The sequence below is a fragment of the Periplaneta americana genome, chromosome 1 (genome assembly GCF_040183065.1).
Source record: "Periplaneta americana isolate PAMFEO1 chromosome 1, P.americana_PAMFEO1_priV1, whole genome shotgun sequence".
Taxonomy (NCBI): domain Eukaryota; kingdom Metazoa; phylum Arthropoda; class Insecta; order Blattodea; family Blattidae; genus Periplaneta; species Periplaneta americana.
Window position 1 is genome coordinate 62,682,918 of NC_091117.1, and position 27,308 is coordinate 62,710,225.

At 35.0% G+C, this 27,308-nt stretch overlaps 1 protein-coding gene across 5 annotated transcripts in view; it reads left to right on the forward strand.

Annotated features, from left to right (window-relative positions):
- The window catches only part of LOC138696354 (uncharacterized), a 386,543-nt gene extending 360,552 nt beyond the window's left edge, over nt 1-25,991 (forward strand). For 3 of the 5 annotated variants that reach the window (XM_069821181.1, XM_069821203.1, XM_069821213.1), the window contains one exon: nt 24,897-25,990. In XM_069821181.1, the coding sequence (XP_069677282.1) occupies nt 24,897-25,190 (294 nt within the window). In that variant the 3' untranslated portion in view covers nt 25,191-25,990. Of the gene's footprint in view, nt 1-1,961; nt 2,080-11,264; nt 11,431-24,896 lie in introns of all 5 variants that reach the window. The other 2 variants (XR_011331363.1, XM_069821192.1) reach the window with 2 other exon arrangements.
- The last annotated feature ends 1,317 nt before the right edge of the window (nt 25,992-27,308 follow it).

Genomic DNA, 27,308 nt, shown 5'->3' on the forward strand with positions numbered 1-27,308 from the left:
AGTTGGAATATAATTACAGCAAGCATATCAAACCCAAAATCCATCTGATCACATCCATTTTACAAGGCGATCGACTCACAACTAATTACGTGTAACATCGCTGTCTATACGATAGCCTTATTGCACTGCCATCTAGTGTTGCGACTGCATACTCCTACAATGTATACACGACATGGCGGTCTATTTACAACTGAATCTAGTGATGCGACCATATAGTACACGTAGAGGAGGTAAGACCTGTCCTGCGTCATCATGTGCCGTGGCTATCACCAATGTGTATGGAGAGGGAAGATAGATTTTAGTCTGAGATGAACTTCCGTAACGGTAGATTCGTATAACATTAACCATCATGAGATAAACTCTCTTTCTGATAGCTCATTCTTTCCTTTCTCGCACAGCTCACATGCCAGGTCTCACTTCTTCATCTATACATCTCGCTGTACCATCACTTAACTTTGCAAAAAAAAAAAAATATATATATATATACATAAGCTTATATAAATAGGGTATATAGATGTATATATGTGTACATTTGCCATGACTTATACCACAAACTTCGTATAAAACACCTATGGAAAGACATCTATAAGTTACGGTACAAAAAACAGGTGCGTAAACGTGTCTATAATCTAAAAATAGGTTTTCAAATTCATTATGTAAATTTTGGAGGACAGTACAGTCAAACAAGACTTAATGGGAATGAAAGAAAGCATGGCAGAGCTAAGGAAGAAGATGGAAGAAATTCAACTGGAAAACGAAATTCTGAAAAGCAAATGGGATCAATTTGAGGAGGAAAAGAGAAGGAAAAACTTGTTATTTTTCGGGATAGAAGAAAAAGATAGAGAACAGAGTATCGACACATACGATAAGATATTATGAGTGTGTTGGGAGTGTTTTGGTATGGACGTGAGCGATGGACAAGTGCAGGATCCATTTAGAGTAGGAGAGAAGCAAATACAAAATACAGAACAAGTTAGGCCAATATTAGTCAAATTTAAGAGTGTGGTTACGAAGGAGATCAGAATAGATGACGACTGGAGCTACGAAGTGAGAAGTAGAAGAAGAGTTTTAATCTCTTTTCTTAAAGCAGCACGAAAAAATGGACAATTCGCGAACCTCATGAAGGACAAAATTAAGATAAACAATTTGGTTTTTAGTGTAGAGGAGTGCTTAGCAACGTTAAAGGAACCGATCGTAGACTCAGAAGAAAAGGAAAGGAACAGAAAAATTTTGAAAGAAAAAAATCAAGAATATTGTATCTAAAGGCGAGGTTAGTGACACAAGTGTGGTGAGTGTATGCGAGTCAATTGTAAACGTATCAAACTCAGCGAAAATTTCCGGAAAGCAGGCAGTGACGTCAACTGAAGGAGTGACGCGAACTGGTATTCAGCAAGTTCAGCAAGCTCAGCAGAACAAGACCTCAATGCAAGCGAATGGAAATAGTGGACATCAGATGGGAGCAATTCCGAAGTGGGTGAAGGAACTAAGATCCCAATCGAGGCTGACTAGAAGTAGAGTAACGCAAGTAGGAGATAGTACAGGGAGCAGTGATAAAGGAAGAGGGGAAAACAAGGTGAAAAAACAGTATGACTTAAGGAAATGGTGTGGAGGGGAAATAAATCGTGAGAGAAGAAAACTAAGACCTAAAAAGTAGCAATGTGGAAAAGGGAGTAGTGAAAAGTGCAAATAATTAGAGATGTAGAGTGAGGGGGGTTACAGTATTTTTGGTATAATGATGGGTAAGGAGTAAAGTAATTGATGAAAGACAAGAAAAGACTAGTGGAAGAATTGCAATAATAAATTAAAAATAAGTAATGTCCCAATTGACTTGTACGAGAGGCGTGTAAAACGGTGAGACGACACTGTATACTAATAATGTGAAGTGCCGCCTCACCGAAAGGTACCATATTGCTTAAAGACAAATATATATATATTCATTCATTCATTATGTAAATTTCTAGACGGACGACCCCAATGGAACTCGGCAGACGGATCCTTTCGACGATACGAAGCCTTTCTTAGAGAATATGAAAAAGAATGTGAGACATGGTGAAAACTGGCCCGACGAGAGTCCAGGCGGTGAGTACGACAGCGTGAAATCGAAATCAGCACTTCCACAATCTTCACTGTTTGTTGCCGTGCACACACGAAGGATTTTGAAGCTTGTGTCACAGTAGTACCTACAGCGCACAGTTTCGCAATAAATTGCCACGTAGTACTTATAGCATAGCACACACTTTTGAAAGACAGTAGGCTTATAGTGTCTCGTGAACAACATTTCAAGCTTTTGCAGCCCTATTGATATGATATGATATGATATGATATGATATGATATGATATGATATGATATGATATGATATGATATGATGTGATATATGATACGATGTGATATGATATGATATATGATATGATGTGATATATGATACGATGTGATATGATATGATATGATATGATATGATATGATATGATATGATATGATATGATATGATATGATATGATATGATATGATATGATATACGATATATATACTGTATGTTAAATCTTGTATTTTAACCTTAAAGTTTTTAACTCTATTGACACTGATACTCAAAGAGTATGCAGAAAAAGAGGTAAACATATTGTAATTTGTAAAACAACAAACGTAGTTGACTACGTCGGAATCAAGAGCAATGAAAACGTTAATACGAACATTTAATTATGTAATATAAAGGAATTGTACCTTGTATATATATGCATTGATGATGCGATATAGGAAAATTAGTGAATGGATATATCTTCGGTCCTGTAATCTTACCCATTGGAGCGTTTCAAGGGAAGGTGTAATGTGGTCGTACTTGCGGATGTTGCAAATGAAACGTATGCAGGCATTCTAATTAATTCCCAATACTTTTCGATTGCTGGTAAAATTCATGTTCTGGGAATAAGAGGTTAATTAAGCAGTAAAATATCGCTGCAATCGAAAAGTATTGGGGATAAATTTGAATAAGGCACAAAAAAAATTCCTTTCCAGGTAGGATTCGAATCACGAAAGTCTTAGTTACCAGTCTATCGTGCTCTGAAGTGAACAAGGCTCTGAAATCAGCTACAAGGGTCGGTCCGGTCTTTTGCCACTACTGTACTTCACTCCCACCCCCTTTACTAGTAGACTTCCAACCGTTCTCCACACACAACCAAACGTATCCAGTCAAAGTTGCTTTAAGGTCATAGTGAAAACAAACAGTGAATATAGTACGTTCCAAAAATATGTTCGCGTTTTCCAGTGACGAAAGAGCTTTCAATATTGAATCATATTCTCGCACAGGTACTGTCGTCCGTTTGCCTACGTCGCATCCCGGATTCCCCCACCCGCTTCTGCTCGCCCCTCTGTAAAGGCTAGTGGCTGGGCTGTCTCAGCTATTTTCTGAAAATATTAATTTCTGTTACGAATTGGACGTCTACGTAATATTATAAAACTGTTTAAAATAACTTAAATAAAAGGGCCTCGTTAATTAATTGTCATGTGATTTCTCCCCTTTCTACGAACCTGCGACAAAAGCACTTGGACGGACAGCAGATGGCATGTCTCAGTAATTTTATCTTTTCGAATCGGGCAGAAGTAAAGATTGAATTTACAGTACGTAAGGTACTCTTTTATAGAGTAGATACAGAATTATTTCAACAGTAGTTACAAGTACGAAGGACGAAACTGGTAATTGGAACTAGTCTATAGTGCAATAATATGCAAAAAAAAAAAAAAAAAATAACTGAAGCCTGTATCGAAATGAACGGCCCCATTTTCAAAATTGTGTTTAAATATCCATATTATGATTATTTTTCAATTTAACTTCATTCTCTATATTGTACGCTAATGTGCTGTAGACAGTATAATATACACTGCATAATGAATACGTCCGAATGAATAGCTCAGTTCGTGAGTAAAATCACTGATTGTTAATACAGTACTGTATTTTGATTAAAGAAAAACCTAATGAAAATTATCAAACCCAAAATCGCGATATTTCCTAGTTTACGTAAATGGATGAAATACTTTTCTTCCCTACTATACCTAGTAAAGTGATTTGTTCTTATTTTACGTCAGTATCATCGAACTCCAGTCGTGGAAGGGGGTAGCAAAGGGTGTTTCCGGTTCTCAACCGTTAATCCAAAGGTATAGCCAGGTTAATATTAGAAATGTTAGTAAAAATAAAATGATGTCCCTGTATATGGCATGTTCATTCACTGACGGAATAATAATAAATCCATTTAATTGAATTTCAAAAACTTATCTGAATATTTCCTCAAAATGAATTGCAATATAATATATATACACACATATATATTTATAATACACAGTTTGTCTGGTTTTAGCTTACTGTTTATGAAAGGTTTTATCACAACCCCTGCGGTAGCTGAGTGGTCAGACCTTCAGCCTCGAGTCTCGGTGAGATCTGAGATTTTTCATTGGAAAATCCATAGTGACACTTGTGGCGGACAAGGTCGCAGTTGGGGTTTTTCTCGGGATTCTCCCGTTTTCCTCCATATTAGGCATCTACATCATTCAGTCACCATTTCCCCATTTCGTCATCATTCCATAGCATTTCTCGATCGCCGGTGGCGTTAAATCAGGGACCAAGCCACGGTGGCGACGCAGGGATAGGGCTGGCCTAGAGATGAGAAGGTTGCCTGCTCGAAACACGTCGTTGTCAAGGCAATATGTAGGTATTTGTTCACCACTGTGATTTCTTTTGTTTGTATAGCAATCAGAACGTGCAATACTGTGAACTTACGAAGCATGTAAATAACAATGGTAAATAAGGGGGGGGGGAAACATGATCTTCCAAAAAAAAAAATAGTTTTTGCCCAGCCATCTGTCACTGAATACGATAAACACAAGGGAAACGGAAGAAACATATATTTCGCCTCTGGAATCCTTTTTATGGAGCTATATGAAAGGAAAACTGTACAGTAGTGGCAAAAAAACCAGACCGACCGTTTTAGCTGATTTCAGAGCCTTGTTCACTCCAGAGCACGATAGACTGGTAACTAAGACTTTCGTGGTTCGAATACTGCCTGGGAAGGAAACTTTTTTTTGTTCCTTATTCAAATTTATTCCCAATATTTTTCGATTGCTCGTAAAATTCATGTTCTGGGAATAATAAGTTAATTAAGTAGTAAAATATCGCTGCAATCGAAAAGTATTGGGAATAAATGAACAAAAAAAAGAGAAAAGTTTCCTTCCCAGGCAGGATTCGAACCACGAAAGTCTTAGTTACCAGTCTATCGTACACTGGAGTGAACAAGGCTCTGAAATCAGCTACAAGGGTCGGTCCGGTTTTTTTTTGTTGTTTTTTTTCTTGCTATTAGGCGTACTGCTTATACGTTACAGAGGTTACATATGGAGATAGAGATTTCTGCTCCAACAAATTGATGATGTTGCAGCAGACATCAGACGACAAATCGGACTGTCGGATAGTGTGCACATCGTTGTTAGAGAACGCGCCCTGTCATTCTTGCGCATAAGAGGAAGAATTATTGAGCATTTGCTCCAATAAAAAGTACTGAGGTTAAATTATTTTCATTACTAATACTGTTTGGTCGTAAAAATACATAACCTTAATTGTAAATTAAATGTTTGACGTGTTATAACTGTGAAACGGTTTAAAAAAGTAGCAAAGGAATTTTCTACACTAAACATTACTAAAATCCACCTTCTCACCGGTTCACCTTTGCTTCTGAATTACTCTGCATATGTATTTGTGTGGATATGCGTTTATACTGTTCGAGTTTGCACGTGTCTGCATTCAAGAATAAACAACAGCTTGTGAAATGTCCTTCTCTCACATACTGTATATCGTTATCAAACATGCAACACATTGAGTGCATGTAGTTGTCTCGTAGGAACAGTAACAGAAACGCTTTGGACATAGTGATTGATTAGCAATCCCAGTCGTGCACTGCAATCACGCTCACGCTAATAACCACGCTGTAGTTACGTAGCAGCCACGCACAGTATGCCTCTGTTTTACTTCAAGTATTTACCATACGTAATTGTAGTCCCCCGTATTGCTAACGTTGATCAAAGCACTTCAAAATGTCAAAAAGTTGAAGTTGTTACACCCGATTCTTTGAAACACCATAACTTCATTATAGATGTGAATGTTCTCAAAACTACTCATTTACATAAGTCACAACAAAATGAGTTTAAATTATATCGAAATAACTTTAATGATAATAACGAAGAAATGATTTTAAAACTTCTGAAAAATAGTTTTTAAAAGATAAGCGATAAAATTACAGATTCCTGGCTGATATTGTGTTTTCATGGTAGAACATTTTAATGTAATAACTTGGTCAGTTTTACAGATATCGTAAACCTTAAGGCTCGTCTCCACTAATAAACATTTAACAACAACATGTTAAATGTTAAATTGTTTACTGTTAACATCCCAACATGTTGATTGAACATGTTAATGCTAATTTCATTTAACACTTTGTCCACACTATTAAACATGTTAAACTTGACTTTATTTGTGTAGTCCACTATAAACAGTCTAGGAGATTTTAATGTAGATAGTGTCTTATTTTTAAACCTTGGACAATGAACTCAGATGATGATTTGGCTTTTGTAAATGCCTTTATTGCTTGTTACAAGGCCTTGAAAAGGAAGAAAATGAGAATGTGCGTGCGGCAATATCTTAGTAAAAGACACTATGCAGAAGGCAATCTAAACGAGCTCAAAGTTGAAGATCGATTTGGATTCAAAAACTTGCTGAGAATGTCAGAACACGATTTTAATATAGTGCTACAAAAATACTTCCTGTTACATCAAAGAAAGACACAATTTAAGCGCAGCCATTCCATCTCAATTAAAAAAATTACAGCGCGATTGATTGACTATATAGGACCTACGACATGATAGATGTTAAAAGAGCGGGTAATATCGTATAATTATTCTTTCCGACGTTTTACGAACGTTAACATACATCACCAAATACGACCATTACTGACGTCTACATAGCATTAACATTTAGCTTACGACGAGAGTCCAAAAACTCTCTATTGTATTTTCGAGAACAGTTAAATAATATTTCCAGTTCTCTAAAACAGTCGGACTTCTTCATTTTGTCTGCAGACACATCCCAAAAACAAGGCATTTCCATCAGTGCATTAATTTTATTCTAACGTATTTTCTTTCGTCCACTCCATTACTTCGAACAACTTACAGCCAACACCAAGGACCAATGATAGTATAAAAATGATCAAGATACGCGCCACAAAATCGGAAGTTAGTTGTTACTATGGAAACTGTACGAACTTTGCCGAACTGTACCGATGCTGTACGAGCAACCGAATTGACTTGACATGTTTTCCATTGCTGCTGGAAAACACGCAAACATATTAAAAGTGTTAACTTCAACATACTCAGTCAACATGTTAAGTCAATTGAGACTTGAAATGTCCATATACATGTTAAATTCAACGTGTTAAATGTTAAACTGTTTACTGTTAATATCCCAAAAAGTTGATTGAACATGTTAATGCTAAGTTAATTTCATTTAAGACTTTGTCCACACTGTTAAACATGTTAAACTTGACTTTCTTTGCGTAGTCCACCGTAAACAGTATATGAGATTTTAATGTAGATAGTGTCTTATTTTCAAAACTTGGACAATGGACTCAGATGAAGATGATTTGGCCTTTGTAATTGCCTCTGTAGCTTGTTACAAGGCCTTGAAAAGGAAGAAATGAGAATGTGGACGCGGCAATATCTTAGTAAAAGTCACTACCCAGAAGATATTCTAAACGAGCTTTAAAGTTGAAGCTCGATTTGGATTCATAAACTTGCTGAGAATGTCAGAATTCGATTTGAATAATGTAGTGGCGGAAAAAAATATTTCCTGTCATATCAAAGGAAGACACACAATTAAGAGCAGCCATTTCACCTCATTTAAAAAAAAATTACAGCGCTATTGATTGTCTGTCATAGGAGCTACCTCAAGATAAATGTTAAAGGAGTGGCTAATATCGTGTGATTCTTTCCGAAGTTTTACAAATGTTAACATACGTCACCAAATACGACCTTTACTGATGTCAACATAGCATTAACGTTTAGCGTACCATGAGGATACGAAAACTCTCTATTGTATTCTCGAGAACAGTTAAATAATAATTTCAATTCTCTAAAACAGTCGGCCTTCTTTGGTTTGTCTTTATATTATTTTGCAGCCACATCCCACAAACAAGGCTTTTCCATCAGTGCATTAATCAATTTTATTCTAACGATATTTTCTTTTGTCCACTCCACTACTTCGAATAACTTACAGCCAATACCAAGGATCGTATAAAAATTATCAAGAGGTGTTCCTAGTACGCGCCACAAAATCGAAAGTTAGTTGCTATGGAAACTGTACGAACTTTGCCGAATTGTACCGACATTGCACGAGCAAGTGAATTGACTTGACATGTTTTCCATTGCTGCTGGAAAAAACGCCAACATGTTAAAAGTGTTAACTTCAACATACTCGGTTAACATGTTAAGTCAATTGATAATTAAAATGTCCATATACATGTTACATTCAACATGTTGTTGTTCAATTGTTTAATAGTGAAGACGAGGCTTTAAGCAGTCGCGCGGGGTATTGTCAACACCCCAGTCACATAATATGAAGCTGTTAACTATACATTGAATAAGTCTGTACTTCTGAAACTTTCAGTACCTTTCTTAGAATTGGTAAGACAACAATAACCGTAAACGTGTTTGAAATCGGAATTCGCATACTCTAGATAATAACGGTTTAAGTGGTGTGGGGTGACGCCAACACTTCGCGCTCCTATTGTAAACAGTCTTTTTTTAATTGGGTTATTTTACGACGTTGTATCAACGCCTAGGTTATTTAGCGTCTGAATGAAATGAAGGTGATAATGCCGGTGAAATTAGTCCGGGGTCAAGCACCGAAAGTTTGCTCGTATTGGGTTGAGGGAAAACCTCGGAAAAAACCTCAACCAGGTAACTTGTCCCGACCGGGAATCGAACCCGGGCAACCTGGTTTCGCGGCCAGACGCGCTGACCGTTACTCCATAGATGTGGACTTGTAAATAGTGACAGTGACTAAACTGACCATACTTGTGTAACAATTAATAACAATGAAATTTAAGTAGTAGTGATTGTGCGCACAGAATAATGAAGAAAATGATCTGGAAAGGAAGATTAAAAGTAAATGATTAGGAGGAAATAGACGTTCGAATATTATAATTATATGAACCAATATTCAAATAGACCTATTATTTACAGTTACTGTACATTAATTATTACATTGTGATATGAATTAAGGTATTTCATATCATCGTATAAATAACAAAAATAGCGATATTTTAATTGTTCACTTGAAAAAAAGCCCATAAGAACTATATGTATATATATATATATATATATATATATATATATATATATATATATATATATATATATTTGAGGTGTCAGCAATATACCACGCGACTCTTAATGTTACAAAGATAGACGCAACTGCTTAAGAGCTAAAATTTTAAAAGATCATATTAAATTACTTACTTACAAATGGCTTTTAAAGAACCCACAGGTTCATTGCCGTCCTCACATAAGCCCGCCATCGGTCCCTATCCTGTGCAATATTAATCCAGTATCTACCATCATATCCCACCTCCCTCAAATCCATTTTAATATTATCCTCCCATCTACGTCTCGTCCTCCCCAAAGGTCTTTTTCCTTCCGGTCTACATTTGCTACATGCCCTGCCCTTCTCAAACGTCTGGATTTAATGTTCCTGATTATGTTAGATGAAGAATACAATGCGTGAATTTCTGCGCTGTGTAGCTTTCTCCATTTTTCTGTAACTTCATCCCTCTTAGCCCCAAATATTTTCCTCAGAACCTTATTCTCGAACATCCTTAATCTCTGTTCCTCTCTCAAAGTCAGAGTCCAAGTTTCACAACCACACAGAAAAACCGGTAATAGAACTGTTTTATAAATTCTAACTTTCAGATTTTTTGACAGCAGACTGGATAACAAAAGCTTCTCAACAGAATAATAACACGCATTTCCCTTATTTATTCTGCGTTTAATTTCCTCCCGAGTGTCATTTATATTTGTTACTGTTGCTCCAAAATATTTGAATTTTTCCACCTCTTCAAAGAATAAAAATCTCCCATTTGTAAGTTTCCATTTCGTACAATATTTTGGTCACGAGACATAATCATATACTTTGTCTTTTCGGGATTTACTTCCAAACCTATCGCTTTACTTGCTTCAAGTAAAACTTCCTTGTTTTGCTTAATCGTTTGTGGATTTTCTCCTAACAAATTCACGTCATCCGCATAAATCCGCATAGACAAGAAACCATATTAAATTAATATAAGAAAAATGTAAAATCTAGTTTTTGATCCTCGAAGGCGAACGCCTTTGTAAGCCTTCAAAGCATGCACGTATAGACGAGTGTCTTCTTTTTCTTTTTTCCTCTTTACTGCAAGTATTAATGTTATTAGCCTCTTACGTCTCAAATGGCTGGTCACATCAGTCTTTTTCGGGACGTCCCGGATTCCTTCTTCCTTCGGTACCGGTATATAAGACATTATTATTTTAGGGATTCGATCTTAATCCATTTTATTCCACATAGTGCAAGCAGGAGTTCCTGTATTCAACTGTGTCATTTAGGTTATTAATGCTAATGTTCTTAATATTATCAGAAATGACGGCAGACAAGAGTCTGTATATTAATTTACCTAGTAGACTATAGGTGACAGGAACGAGCATCCTAAAGGATACGGGGCAAAGAGATTGCAATCCCACACCTCAAGTTAATTACATAGCCTTTGTAATGCAACGAGAGTGAAAACGTATATTTATTACCATGATTATCAGACCTCGGATTTTCAGGTTCTTTTAGCGTTGGCTGAAAGATGCGTTCTTTAATGCACCTAGTTTTAGGCAATATCATCATTCGAGAGTTTCTCGTGTTACAAACATATAGGGATTTTTACACAAAATTGTTGCAATCAATCCTATTCGAGCCTAAATATCCTATGTCTAATTTATGACATGACCAAAAATAACAGTAAATTTAAAAGCTTTGAGAACATTTGTATAATAGTGGGGTTATGGTGACACAAAAGGTTAGATAAATACGTGCAAATTATCTCATCTATTGCTGTGCACTGCATGTACATTTATCTGAACAGCAATTAATTCCTAGAGGTATTAATTTACGTTGTGTGTAGTATTGACTTACGTTTGTATATATGCAATATCACAGGGTCGTATTCAACGAGACTACTCAACTACTCTTGTATGCGGACGTGCGTGGTTCACGCGTATCACACAGGCAAACCGAAGCGGGACAATCAGTACTGACGAATGGAGTTGGGACGGCCGACTCTCTTGCGACAGTCCGAGATCGAAGAAGTGGAGATGACGGAATGGTAATCTTCAAAGCGATGTTAATACGCACAACCTTATGTAATGCACAATTTGTCTGAAAGAACATTCAAAATACTTGTAAGTAATTTTAGTGTAATTGTAAAGAATATTTTAAAATGTAGCACATCTTCCTTTTTATTTTATATTTCTGATACAGGGCATACATTTTATCTTTCCACGCACGCGGAAGTAGAGTAGAAGCGGCAGGGTGCAGCCCAGCTGCCTTACGCGTGGCCCGCACTGGGCGCTCGGTTACGAGTCAAAAACACGAGAAATTTGAAATTATGAAAGCGCTGAAAAAATGCTTACCTTTGCAAAGATTAGACCTATGTTGAAATTGTAGAAAGATAAAATGTATGCCACTATATTTCCTTCATAATTCATATCATTATTTCTCTCTTTCCTTCACTTAATTTATCCTTTCTTCCTTCGCTCTTTAAGTCCCTTCACCTTACTTTTTTCCTTATTCAGTTCTTTCCTTCTTTCTCCCTTATGTTTTTATTAATAACAGATTTATTTTACTGGTGTCTTCTTCATATCCAAGGTTTAGATCTTCTGAGCTGTCAATTCTACAACAGAAGAAATTTCCGACGTCTTTCTGACTTATATTGATCCATATCTTACAAGCAAGCCATCCATGGTTAACTAGCTCGATTTTAATAAAAATACATACTTAAGCTCATTTTCTATCGGTGAAAAATGTAGTGATAGTCATTCATTTCGATTTTTCGTAATCTACGAAATATCATAATTTGAAAATTGATTGATTCTAAGTTCCGTACGCCACTCTTTAGCTTATCAGATCGCGTGCACCGTGTAATATCGGAGCGTTTTTATCTCCTCATAGCTATTTTTATGTGCACTACTGGCAGCGGTGAAAGATTCAACTTCTGACGTCTCTAGTAAAGCACGTGGAAGGTAAAGGTCCAGAGGACGACGTTGCAACAAATAGCATTCTCCCTTCCCTCAATTCGATGGTAGACATTCTCTAATTTCTTTATTCTTAACTTTATTTCAAAATTCCATCTCCGTTAGACACTACTAATACATTTTTTTTTTTCGTGTTATCTCTCTAATGTCCACATTTTCGCTCCCTACAGTAATGTATTATTATTATTATTATTATTATTATTATTATTATTATTATTACTTTTATTAATTAATGTATGTATTTATTTATCTATTTATTTATTCATTTTTGTGTTTACTATTTACTTATTTATCTATTTATTTATTTATTATTTAAATGTTTACTATTTATTTATTTATTTATTTATTTATTTATTTATTTATTTATTTACATAATTATTATATTTTACATGCCCATTTTTTTTTGCTTACTTATTTACTTAGTTATTGATTTATTTACTTATTCGTTTGTTCGTTCATTCATTCATTCATTCATTCATTCATTCATTCATTCATTTGTTTATGAGTTTTCTACAATATAGTAGTTTTCTAGCTACCCAATAGCAATTCTTTTTCCTCCATAGGTTCCTATCGCCTGTGTCTTCTTCAGTCAACTCTCTACAATCCATACTTCTTCGGACCTTATTCAACCTTTGTTCCTTAGTCTTCCCCGTCTTCGTTGCTCTCTGCTTCCCATTAAAGCATCATATTTGGTATTCTATCACTTGTCATCCTTCTCACATGTCCAAATCATTTCAATGTCATTTCTTCTATCCGCTGTAGAATTCTTTTAACATCCATAATTTAACTAATTTTTATGATTATACAGATGTGGACAAATTATTAGACTAGAACGTTTTCTTGTAAACATAATATAATTCGTCATATCAACTATCAATATAATTCACAGAGTCTCTATTATTGTAAACATGATTGTTTACATCTTCTGGTATATTTTTCCAATGGTTAAGTATATTTTTTCTGGCTATGTTGGTACTACTGATGTTTTAATTATATACTGCAGAAGATATTTTCCCATGGCCTGCAAGAAGACCGGACATGAACGAAATTGAAAATCTGTGATCTATACTGAAGAAGAAAGTGAATAAAAAGAGGCTTACAACAATAAATGGACTCATTTAAGCGCTGTCTGATATCTGACTAAATGATGCCGATATTCAAAGAAAGTGTCAAACTTTGGTTTCCAGCATCCCTGACAAAATCAACGTGTTAATAAAGAATAAGGGAATGTTCACAAAATATTAGTAACCTCCAGACTCAATTTTCTGTTCATTATATCTGTGCAAAATACAATTTTGTTCATTATTTCTACCAATAAATACAGCTTCGTTGTATACATAATTAATTTAGTCTAATAATTTGTCCACGTCTGTAACTTTTTCCACCTAGATTTTAAAGAATTTCTACAAAAATCCATCTCAGTTACTAATAGTTTGTCTTTTTCTTCTTGTCTCCCTAATGTCTATGCCATCACTCCGTATTAATGAGCTATAAATAAGTTTTGTTTTGTTCAAAATATTTCTACTCCACATTACCGAATTTAGCATCGCCGTTATTTTCCTTCCTTCACGTACTCTTTTTCTATTTCCAATGTACTTGCTCCAGCGGTTTCTAATATTGATCTCAAATAAAAATAAAAATAAAATAAGTCCATAGAATCCCATGAGGACAAAGACATCCTGCTTTTGTTGCAGGGTGAGCTCTGAGGTTACTCACTAGGTGTACTTACTTGAATTAATTTAGTCTTGTTTTACTTGTTTTCAGTCTCAACTTTCTCATGAAAACTGATCTTCAATGGTAATTAAATATTCTGTTTTGTTGAAATTCATATTCAGTCCCCAAATTTTCTATTCTTAATTAATTTTCTGATTCTGTATGAATCATCTTCAACGTCGTGGGTGGTTTTATTACGTCGCCTGCGAAAAGTAGGATACATATTTTCCCATATTGTTACATCAGTATTACTATTATTATCGTTATTATTATTATTATTATTATTATCATTATTATTATTATTACTATTATCATTATTATCATTTATCGACATCCAAGGGGAAGCAAGGTTCTTCATTACAAGGTGGAAGTGAAATAGCCTTGCAGATTTTTAGAGCGAATAGCACATGTTGCATTTAACAAACAACTGCAATATTATTTTGGTGGAAAGTTCACAGTTTTTTTTTTTTTTTTTCAGATTTTGTTCAAATGTCTAACAACCTCTTATTCGATAACTATTGCAAGTATGATCATGATTTTTGTCCACATCGAAAAGAAATCTAATAAATAATAATTTATCCTTCTGGAGTATTTCAATAACATGGACGGTTTTCGTGTAAATGTAATTTTAAAAACCTCTAATTTCAAGCCACTGCACGATGCGAGCAACTGGCAACGTCGAGGCAGAGAGCACCTCACCTACAAGACATACCGAGTTCTTTCACCTCTTACATCTGTATCACATGTAGACTGTGTTAGCGGCGATGTTGCCGGACTGATGAAATTTCAAACTTGATTTTCTAATTAACCCTGAAACGTAATATAGGTATTCTATTCATTTCAGTGTACCCTTTCGTCCCTTTCAACCTGCAAGATTATTTCACTTCCACCCTGTATAATTCCAAGAGAGTGGTACACTATTCTACACGTGAAGAAATACTCCCCTCTACATCTCAATGTGGAAGTTTTTCGTGGCAGCACGATTTCCTTCGGGCTGTTGTGTGAATTTCCAGAGGGAATAAGGTCGTGGATATAGCAATGGGGTTCTTGTTGATCTCTTTCATTTTTCATTTTCTCTTCAGTTCCCATGCCAGAACTGTGTACTTTGCAAACTTTTCTTTCTCAGTTTCCATCATATTCTTGCCACTGAATAATATGTACTGCATCGTACGAATAATTTTAGTAGTGTTTACCTTTGTATCCACAAATACCACCAAATGGAGCCTTTTGTGCGGCATTAATATTATTGTTAGTTCCATTGTCATAATATATACAGATTGATTCACGAGGATTTACCGTCACTTACGGAGCTTATTTCCGAAGAAATTCTGAGCGAAAAATGTCATATAAACATTTGTCTTAATCTGAATATTTTCAGTGTTACACTAATTTGAAGTTGTTTGTAAAATACCTTTTTTCTTTAGTTTTAGGGGTAAAAGAATATTACAAATAGAGAATGAACCATTCAGAAGTATCATTTCTTTAATTGCCTAGTGTTCTGAAGCTAAAAATGTGTTGTCAGTTGCTTTGTACAGATTTTGTTTTTAAATTTTTAACTAAAAATGACATTTTTACGCACTTGTCACAAAAATTGCTACACATCATGCGACTGTAGGAACTTGAATCTTTACAGTTTAATTATGCATCCTAATGTACAGTCTTGAAGAATTTACAAGAGTGGCGTGATTTGTAACATTTGTTGTGATAAAAGAGTAAGAAAAGTAATTTTGTAGGTAAAAAGCGAAAAAAAAATCAGTACGAAGCAACTATGGAATTCACAACACATTTTTAGCTTCAGAATATTAGCCTATAAAAGAAACGATACTTCTGAAAAGTTCATTCTTTATCTGTAATATTCTTTTACCGTTAATACTCGAGAATAACGGTATTTTAAAAACAATTTCAAATCAGTGTAACTCTGAAAATATTGAGATTAGGACAAATTTTTATATGACATATTTTGTTCAGAACGTCTTCGGAAATAAGCTCCGTTAGGGACGGTAAATCCTTGTGAATCAGCCTATAGGCCTACATTACATTTTCGAGAACGTGTTCGTGTTACGATTTGTACACAGGACATAATTTTCCAGAAATCTGTATAGTCACATATTATTATTATTATTATTATTATTATTTTTTTTATTATTATTATTATTATTATTATATTATATTATTATTATATTATATTATTATTATTATTATTATTATTATTATTATTATTATTATTATTACTTACTTACTTACTTACTTACAAATGGCTTTTAAGGAACCCGAAGGTTCATTGCCGCCCTCACATAAGCCCGCCATCGGTCCCTATCCTGTGCAAGATTAAGCCAGTCTCTATCATCATACCCCACCTCCCTCAAATCCATTTTAATATTATCCTCCCATCTACGTCTCGGCCTCCCTAAAGGTATTATTATTATTATTATTATTATTATTATTATTATTATTATTATTATTATTATTATTACCTTTCGTGGTATCTCATAAACGGAAAATCTATGTTAATATAAAAAGTGAACAAATACAGTAAATAACCAGGGCACTATTATTTTCATGGACACAAGCAAGCATTGCTCTTGTGGTTCCTCGAAGTATAGGTATATGTTTTGACTTCCAGAACTTAGGTAAATATATCTTTATACAAAATATATATTGAACATAATTTTAAACGTGACAGAGAAACTTTCTCGTATTATTATCGATTTTTAGCTACAATTTTTACGATTTTATATTAATGTATCGCAAGCGATGTATTTCAAGCCATATTGGAAGACCATCTCAGATTCTTTTCTAAAAATATGTTTATCCTAAAGCTGCAACTTCTTCATTCCATTTCTGTTCATTATTGCTACACGATTCTTATTGAATTGCACTGTTCTCGTAACGATTCCAACTACTACTACCACTACCACTACCACTACCACTACCACTACCACTACCACTACCACTACCACTACCACTACCACCACTACCACTACCACTACCACTACCACTACCACTACCACTACCACCACTACCACTACCACTACCACTACCACTACCACTACCACTACCACTACCACTACCACCACTACCACTACCACTACCACTACCACTACCACTACTACTACTACTAATATTATTATTAGTCTATTAATTGTCATTCGATTTAAAAAGTGCTGAATTTCAGTTACAAGAAATAATTGCTGTTTTTGTTATTGTCTCTAGTTTAGCTAATCCATTTTCACAATAGGCCCCATCACATTTCTATGTTTTTTTTTCTATAACTGTAGTTGTATTTTGTAAAAGTTATTTTACAATGAAGTTGATGCACTTCATTATATGTACAGTATATTAAGGAGGAACGTCATCCATTTTACACTTTAACTATTTAGGGCCGATTTTACCAAGATTATTTAACTCTAATTGTTACTTAAAGACTCTTAATTGTCATTTTAAGGGACATGCATTTCAAAAACACTAATTGGGCTTTAAGTTCTCATTAAACTACATTTAAGTTAATTGTTCAATACTTGTTAATTTTAAACCTGCATTAACGTCGATAATTTTCATCATGGCAAGAACAAAGATGATACTGATATTTGAAAATGATGATTTCTTACCAATATGGGGGATGATAATATCCGAAAGAGAAGATTATTTTAATACAATGGATGACGCTCGCAACTGCCGAGGTTATATCAGCATCGCCTGTGTGCCGGAATTTTGTCCCGCAGGAGTTTACATGCTAGTAAATCTGACATGAGCCTATTCCATTTAAGCACACTTAAGTGCCATCGACCTGGGCCGGGATAGAACCCGCAACCTCGAGCACAGAATGCCAGCGCTATACCGGCTACGCCATCCAGGCCGACACAATGGACGAAAAAGATTTGCAAATACGGTTTAGGATAAGCAAGACATAAGCACTGTATATTTTGAAAAGTATAGAAGCTAATTTAGAATTTCCAACTGATAGTTAAGTACCACTACTTCATAATATTATTTAAATATACATTTATTGAAGAAACGTTTAATCATTCTTCGGTCGCTAAAATACTGCAACTAAAGTAACATGAATAACATATTATCATGTAGACCTAATATTACATCTGAAGGCACTGGAATAACGCAAATCCATGAAGTCTTTTCATTTTGCTTGTTGCGTGATATTTTCTTGTATCTACTTTCATATTGTCCTGTTTTGTCTTCAATACTGCTGAAGATATTGGGATGAGGTTTTCTTGCATTGAAATCTCTTTCCTTATTTTCAACTTTTCTTCTTTTCTTCTAAAGTCTGCCCATCCGTCTTTTTGTTTTCGATTATCTTAATATGTTTCGAGGTTACTTCTGTTTATGGCTGAATTTTATTGTCATAATATAACAAATAAACTCACCATATAGATCACAGCTTACATTACCAAGGCATATGACCCTCGAAATTACTATTTTACTATGATTTTTAGTAGGTTATTTTATGTCGCTTTATCAACATCTTCGGTTATTTAGCGTCTCAATGAGATGAAGGTGATTATGTTGGTGAAATGAGTCCATATTGGGTTGAGGGAAAACCCCGGAAAAAACCTCAACCAGGTAACTTGCCCCGACCGGGAATCGAACCCAGGCCATCTGGTTTCGCGGCCAGACGCGTTGACTGTTACTCCACAGGTGTGGACTCTTACTACGATTTCGAAGGCCGAGATGGGAATTAAATTAATTGACTTTATTTTAAATCCGTATTAGTTTGGCGAAATGCACACGAATTAAATACCATTTAACTTCCGTATTTAAGTTAAACCACAATTAGTTAATTGTGGATTAGTAACATGTTGGTGAAATAGGTCCTTAGAGAATTTATTAATTTCTTCTACATAATTAAAAGTTTTAAGTTGACCTATTTTGATTCTTGAGAGAGAACATCTTCTTTTTACGATAGAATTATATTTTTATTGTAACTCTGTGGTGTTTTCCTTGATACGTGTCGTAATGGGCCGGGTGATTGATGTAGTCTATATGGGCCGTATTCATAGACATTCTTAGCGCGGGCTTCCGGTGGATGACCGAACTAACGTTTTTCGTATTCATAAACCAGTGTTAGTGATATGAAACGATATGAATCCTGTACAAGTAATCAGTCGATAGTCGGGGCTAGTTTAGCACGCTCGTAGCGCGGACTAGCGAAATGTCTATGCATAGCACCCTATATGAACAGTGGTATAGAGAGAATATTAATATTTTGTAAAATTTCAATAATGAATGATTTTAAGCAAATCATGAGACGAAGTTGCAAAAAGTTACTAAATTTTAGAAAAATATCAAGAAATAATTTCGAACAGATGGCTTTCAGAGGAAAATATATAGAAAAGTCCGCAATAGTATTAAGTGATGAAATATTTTAACAGGTTCACATCCGTAATTACTTAGAATGTCTTATGAATGTAACAAAGCTTTAGACCAGAAATTATGTAACTTTCAATACACATGTCGAAAAATCCGAAAAAGAAAACTTTTGAGAACAAAACCAGGAAGAATATCAAGCCAATACTCCATTGTACAAACTATTGGCGATACACGTATGTCTGTATGCATGGAAGTAAAAATTTGTCTGAAACATTAGAGGAAAAAGAAAAATAGGAAGCGCTTAAATGTAATCATTAGGACGTATTTGTAAAATCTTGCAAGTTCACGGTCAAAATACTGTAATACATGAATAATAATTACACATTTTTACATTTAGAACAAAAATGAATTATTATCAACTGACTTGGGCAGAAAATATATTATATGAATCCAACCAAATCAAAAAAACATTAGAATATTAATCAAATGGACGTCTAATAGTAGGACGCCGAAAAACTAGATGAGAAAATGATATCTGAGAATGGATCAGGCTATTGAAGCCTATCTTGGAGCAGAAGAAGAATAATAATATTAGAAAATAAAAGAATGCAGAATCGTAGAATAGTTTTAGAGATAGGATGGTAGCCTTAGCAACCTTTGAACTTTACGCTTCGTTACATAACGGCCGGAACTTTTCTTTATTAAATTTTTGTGTTCGAGTCAGAACCTTCGGCGATTCATGCTTACAGAGTATCGATCCATTTTGCTAAAAACAACAGCGCTTGGTTGACCGAGTCCTTGGCTACGACAAAGTAGCAACATTCACAAGACAGTTTATTTTTGTACGAATGGACTGTCAGACTTATGACGTATTAGACCCTTCCCATCTGTATTAATAAGATGAAATAGAGAAATTGCTACGAACTGAAACACAATTTTAAAATTTATAGAGATTATTACACTTTTACTACGTCATACTACTTTTTACCAATAAAACGGTACGGAACGACGTGTTTCAACCGATCATGGCTGTTTATCCTACAATTTTTATCATCTTCCTAGCATTTGTTTATTTTTATCACCTCCCTAGTATTGTTTCTATTTTTTCCAACATTGTACTTTCAATACTTGTACCTTGTACCTTGTGAAATGATTCACGTTTATTTTATCACCATTAATTAAAACTGTTCCATCATTTATCTTTTTTTAATGCACGATATAATAATAATAATAATAATAATAATAATAATAATAATAATAATAATAATTTATTTTAACTGGCAGAGTTAAGGCCATTCGGCCTTCTCTTCCACTCAACCAGTATGATAGAAAATTACTACATTGCTATGAATATGACATACTCAATACAATACAGTACAAAGCAATACAATACTACAATACAATACAATATAATACATAATTAATATAATACAATGACAATTCTTTTTACCTTCATAAAAATAAAATAATTATGTAATAATAATAATAATAATAATAATAATAATAATAATAATAATAATAGTCATACCTAAATTAAATTAATTTATTAAACTCGATCACAATTATAACTTCAATTTGACTGCGCCCGTAACAAATCGTTTAGCCTTTTTTTGAAAGTGGTTATTGTCTGGCAGCCCCTAATCTTCTGAGGTAGAGAATTCCATTCACGGGGGACTGAGATAGTAAAAGAGGATGAATAGTGGGATGTTCTATGGGCAGGAATTGCTAGTATTTGGTTCTCCTGTGACCTGGTGTTTAGATTGTGATTGGCGGATAAGTAGTTAAACCGGGAACGATGATAATTTGGAGTAGAAGTGTGGAGAACTCGAAACAGAAGAGACAGTGAATGAATGTTATAGCTCCTGCTGTATGTTTGGATACTCACGTATCAGAGATTGTTTAATATATATCAATAATTGAAGTGGAATGGAAATTTTTACAGAGACTATTTGCATGCAGAATGACAGCTGTACAAATTTTCAGGACTCCAGTTTTAATAGTTTAGAAGAATGAAATTTCTCCCCACTATACCCATAAGTGACTGTTTTCAAAAAGCAACTTCGTTAAATTAGCATTGCACTCAACTGTTTTAAACGATACTGGCTAATAAAACAATTCAATACCAGAATTAAAAAGATTGTGTAACAATTAGCTAATTTACGAGCTATTTCAATGTCTTGTTTCTTTTGAGAATCCTTAATATCTGCGTCACGAAAGATTCGAAGACGTACGACACGTATTGCACATCTGGCGACAAGACTACGTACAGAAGAAAAGTGTAAAACAATTAAATTCCAGTTTCACAACACGATGCAACTTCTGGTCTGGCATATGTCACAGCCCCTGACCACCCAGGCTTTTTTAGTCTGAACTGACAACAGAAAGAGAGCGACGCCACAACGTTCTGTGGCCGTGTAGACACCAGAAAGCCGCTGCAATATATCGCTATAGCTGAAAATATTTACAGCTGTCTTCCCTTTGGACTATTCCAGACCAAAGTTACAACCCATGAACTTTTATTCAGTCATGTGAACTCAGTGTGCCTTCTAAGCACTAGGTACCATTATGATCGGAAATATTGTAAGAAGTTTACACTGTCTTAGATCAGTTTGAGGCGCTTACAAAAAGATTAATGGCCACGTGCATCAACGTCGGTTAAAAATGTAGTAGCTATGCGTTACAAAACCACGGTTAAAAAGTAACCATGGTTAAAATGTTAATTTCTGTGCACCATTCATAACCACTGGTTACTTAATCATGGTTAGCTGACAACTCATTTAACCATGGTAAAGACAGTGATGGTATACTGTTTCTAGAAAATGACGAAAGGAAAGCATCTGCAAAAGTAATAGTTAACGTCTAAAAACGACTGCACTTACTCCGTTCTACTTCGAAACGAACGCATCCTATATTTACGTGTTGAATTCGTTTTTCTTTGGGCGCTGTTATGTATTCTTTGTTTTTCAGTGCGGTTGGGTTAGAATCGTACAAAATGGAAAATTAAAAGCGAAAATGATTATATCCCAATGTGGGTCTGAAATATTAATAGGTTTCATTTATTTATGGGGAATCTTTATATATGCTATATAGAATATGCATAAAGGAAAATGATGATGAAAATCAGTAGGAATATGCATAAAGGAAAATGATGATGAAAATCAGTAGGAATGTGTGTATAATTCAGGACCTCAATAATTATACCAGGGAAATATGCAATATACTAAGATCCATCCATAACTTCTCTTCGTTCAGCCAGAGTGGAAAAGAGATACTCCAGTTATCCCCATTAAAATATTGAAAATATCAGTTGCATAGAATCGCAATGGGAGAAATAGGACTGTTTGTGAGTTTTTCCAAGTGACCCATTTGTTGCAGCTGAAATGATACGATAGATTTTGATAAAATGAAATCCCTTCTGAAATTTTCTGTCACCTAATTCCTCATAAGAATTCTCTTTCCACTAATGAAAACTCAGGCTCATTATCATCCCTATCCAAGTGCGATACTAATCTTCGAAATAACCAGCTGGAGATATAGCCGATATTTTGTTTTACTAGGCCTGCAAATCACTGGTTATCTTGTTTCACCGCTAGAATATGACCGGTTAGAGATTACCGTGGTTAACCTCCTGTTTAAGCCCTAAACGAAGTCGATGCACAGTAAAAATGCTTAACCAGGGGTTAGGTGGCAATTTTTACCAGTGGTTACACTAACCGACGTTGATGCACGTGGCCATAATTAAATAAAAAACAATTCAGAATTATTCAATCACACGATTACATACATAAAAAATAATGTTTCTGAAGTACTAAAATAAGTGACCGATCATATATATATATATATATGTGTGTGTGTGTATGAGTTGCACGACCAATCCATCGTTGTGGAAGAGTTATATCGGAATGATCTTAAACTTCTAGTGTCAATGGGGTGATGCCCGGTCAAGTTGCAAAATTAAGTTTTAACCGTCTTCATGCAGTTGCAACTAATTACCATGTACAGATAAGAAGCTTTGCAAAGGGGGCCATACAACTGTTTGCATTACACAGTGGTTACACTACCGGAACTGTGACGTGATATATATATTCTATATATGTATGTATGTACTGGTTTCTATATAATATACCGATTCAAAATTTCGTTGCTGCTAAACAAAGAACAACAAATAGAATTTCAACATTTTCAATGGTGATGATTTTATAGCACGTTGAAGTTGTAATCACGGTATATGTAGTCTTTTCTATGTGACCTAGGATTTGATTTACCGTTGCGCATAGTTTTAGCTATAAGTAATTAACTATAAACTTATGAATTAAATTTGAATATCAATTGCTGAGATATTGACCAAAACATTTTATTTTGATGAAGAACCACATCTCTCTCCTCATTATATGGAGTGACGTTAGGATTGGCTTTCACAGAAAAGTGCAATCCCCTAGTTCTTCTTGTACTCTCCTTGGTCTCATTGTCTTCTCTTTATCCTTGAATTTCCTTTGTTCTCTCTGTCTTCTCCTTGTTATCTTTGCATTTCCCTTGCCTTCGGTGTCTAATCCTAAATCTCAGTGTCTCCCTCTTGTTCACCTTGTCTTCCCTGTATTCTACGTATATTCAACTTGTTCTCTTTTTCTTCATCATAACCTCCTTATTCCCTTTGTTCTCCTTGCACTCCCCCTCTACTTCCCTTGTACTCCCTTTTGCTCCCCTAATATTCTCCTCGCACTTCTATTATTTCCCTTGCACTCCTCATACTTCGCTCGTACTCCTCGTAGTTTCTTTGTACTCCTTGAATTTCCTTTGTATTCCTCTCGAACTCCTCTTACTTCCCTTGCACTACTCCTCGTACTTCCTTTGTAATCCTTGAATTCCCTTGTATTACCCTCGTACTCTTCGTATTTCCCTCGTATTCTTCGTACTTCCCTTGTATTCCTCGTACTTTCCTTCGCACTTTCCTTGTACTCCTGGCACTTTCCTTGTACCCCTGGTACTTTCCTTCGTACTCGTACGTACTCCTCGTATTCCCTTGTACTCCTCGTACTTCCCTTATACACCTCTTACTTCCCTTTTACTTCTCGTACTTCCCTTTCACTCCTCGTACTCATTGCAGTTCCTTTGTACGCCTTGAATCCCACCTATTCTCACCGTATTCCTCTTTCCCTTCTTGTTCCGTGCGCTTCTACGTAAGGATATTTAATATAGTAAGGCTATGTATGTACCTGTCGACAAGTGATCGCACTCACACGTAGTTCTGCGTAAAGATATGCAGAATAGTGAAGCTATGCAACTGGCGATTTATTTTGATGTGGGTAACATGGAAATGACTGACTCTCCTTAAAGTACGAATTTATTGAAATGTTTTATGTCTAGTCGGAATTCGAGTTTTTATTTCAGCGACTTCGACTAGTTTTACTTCCGACCCCATAGCTTTGACTGAGATGGTTTGAAGCAAACAGTTTTAGCTTTCTTATTTTTCCTATGTTTGACACAAAATTGTTTGTTTCAGCACCGGACATTCTCCAAGTTCAACGTGAACTGTATCGGCGAGCCAGGTCACGCCTTGCTGAGGCCCCGCCAGAACTCAGTGTTCGTAGGGAGCTCCACCACCATGGTCACGCTACCCATGAACCCTCCTCGCAAGACCAAGTCCGCCATGGACATACAGACGCTGGTTCTGGCGGAATGCGGACCTGGATACTCGGGCTCCTTGATGCCCATGACCACAGTCAGTGCCAGCGCAAGCCAGAGTCGTCGTCCCTCTTGTAGCAGACTTGAGGCCATCCACGTCACCAACGTGTGAAGAAACCCAGTGACACCTCTAATGAAAGTCTGAGTTGTCAGTTGTGTAAGAACAAGCTTTTTTATTTCAGACTCTTTGCCCTAATTCTCCTTCAATTCACGGTTTTGGCATTAGCCTCTTACGGCTAAAAAAAGTTCGTGAGTACTGTGACTACCATGTCACAGCCAAATACATCGATTTTTACAGTATATCTGGAAGAGCACAGACATATTCTGTGCTATCAGCAAACGAACTATGGATGAATAAGACGTCATGCCTGTTTGTAGGTTTGGAATAAGATTCGCGCAGTGCTTGAGTGTGAAATCTTCAAGAATTCAACTACGATGTATGCCTTGAACGAAGTGAGTGAACATGTTTGATATCCTTTGAATGCAGTCCTTGTCAAAATAAACCAATTCTCTTACAATTTATTTCGTTGAAAGTGGTTGAAGATCATCAAGTTTCCTCCACCATAAAGTGATGTAAATATGAATAAAACAGCTTATTTTGGAAGTTGAAACAGTTTGGCAGAACAAATCTTCAACAACTCTCACATGTATATTCATATGTTGAATGTAATAACCATTAACGTTTTTATATATAATGTGCTTCTGTAATTATGTAGAGTATGAGACTTTTCTTGAAGAGTTTTCACCGCTGTGGTGTTAACTTTTCTGAGAGTTTGAGTGGTGCTTTACAGAAGAGCATAAGAAACACTATATTCTTAAAATAAAGAGGGTATTGTATAGAAAGGATAAATTTGATCATTTTATATAAATCCCCACTTTTTTAATTTTCCAACTTATATTTGAATATTTCCTTTAGGGAGGCCGAGACGTAGATGGGAGAATAATATTAAAATGGATTTGAGGGAGGTGGGGTATGATGATAGAGACTGGCTTAATCTTGCACAGGATAGGGACCGATGGCGGGCTTATGTGAGGGCGGCAATGAACCTTCGGGTTCCTTAAAAGCCATTTGTATATATATTGTATATATTTGCATATTTAAATATGTTATTTTTCACGCACATAATTTAATTTCTGAAGTACTTTTCTGAGTTTTCAAATTATACGCTTCTTTCTAATGGTTGAAAATTAAGTTAATTTTCAGTATTAAAATATCGTGCCCATTAAAAATAATTATAAAAACAAATTAAAACTTTATGAGGCTGGTTTCATACTCCAATTGTCTCATATATTGCAGGAAGTTAGAGGTTCTGCGAACATAAGTAATTACCAAAAGTACTAAGAACACAAAGCACGAAGTCGCATAGATGTTCAAATCAAGACTGTATAAATCGTACAAAATACTTCCACAATTTTGTGGGGAAAGTGTTTTAATGTTTTCTTTGGAATATTACTAATCCAGATCAAAATTCAACCTGTAGCATTAGCCTATATATGTTTCAATGGAAGTGAAAATAATTTTATGTAAAATCTGAAATCCAATTTCAAGTTAAAATGTAGCCATGTTTAAAATTTTAATTTCTAGCTAACAGTAAGTTCTAAACAACAGTAAAATTTGCATGACAAACATGATCATATTATGTATAATATGGGGGAAAATATACACTATACAGGAATCCGTGTATCAATTTTAAAATAACAACCGAAATTTTAGATCACTATTCTGACAAATTAAAATTTTACATAGGTACCATAGTTTACGAGTAGGCCTATATTTTATCTGCAGAATTAGAGTATTGCTGCTATTCATGTCTTAGTTTATAATTTCAACTCACTTTAGTATTCAACTTATAAAGAAAATCACAATAGGGTACAATATAAATTCTAAATAGCAATGTTACTATCTTTTCAAGTAAGATATGTTAATAGATCAAAGAATGAAAAGCATACGTTCATCATTTCATACAAATATGTATACTTTTCAGGTCGTTTACTAGTGAAAAATTCAATTTACTTACATTGTCTGCGTAAATTTAAAGTTTCATAATAACCTTTTCAAGGGATCCGGCAGTTGGTTCTGATGAACTTTAGCATACTGTTCTAAAGTGACTGTAAGGTTCAGAAACATAAAAATAGCACACAGGATATGGTTTCAACAATGCAATTTGTTGACATATGAGGGGCTCGGGAATAAAACATGGTAACTGACATTTTTGTCATAAATGAGATA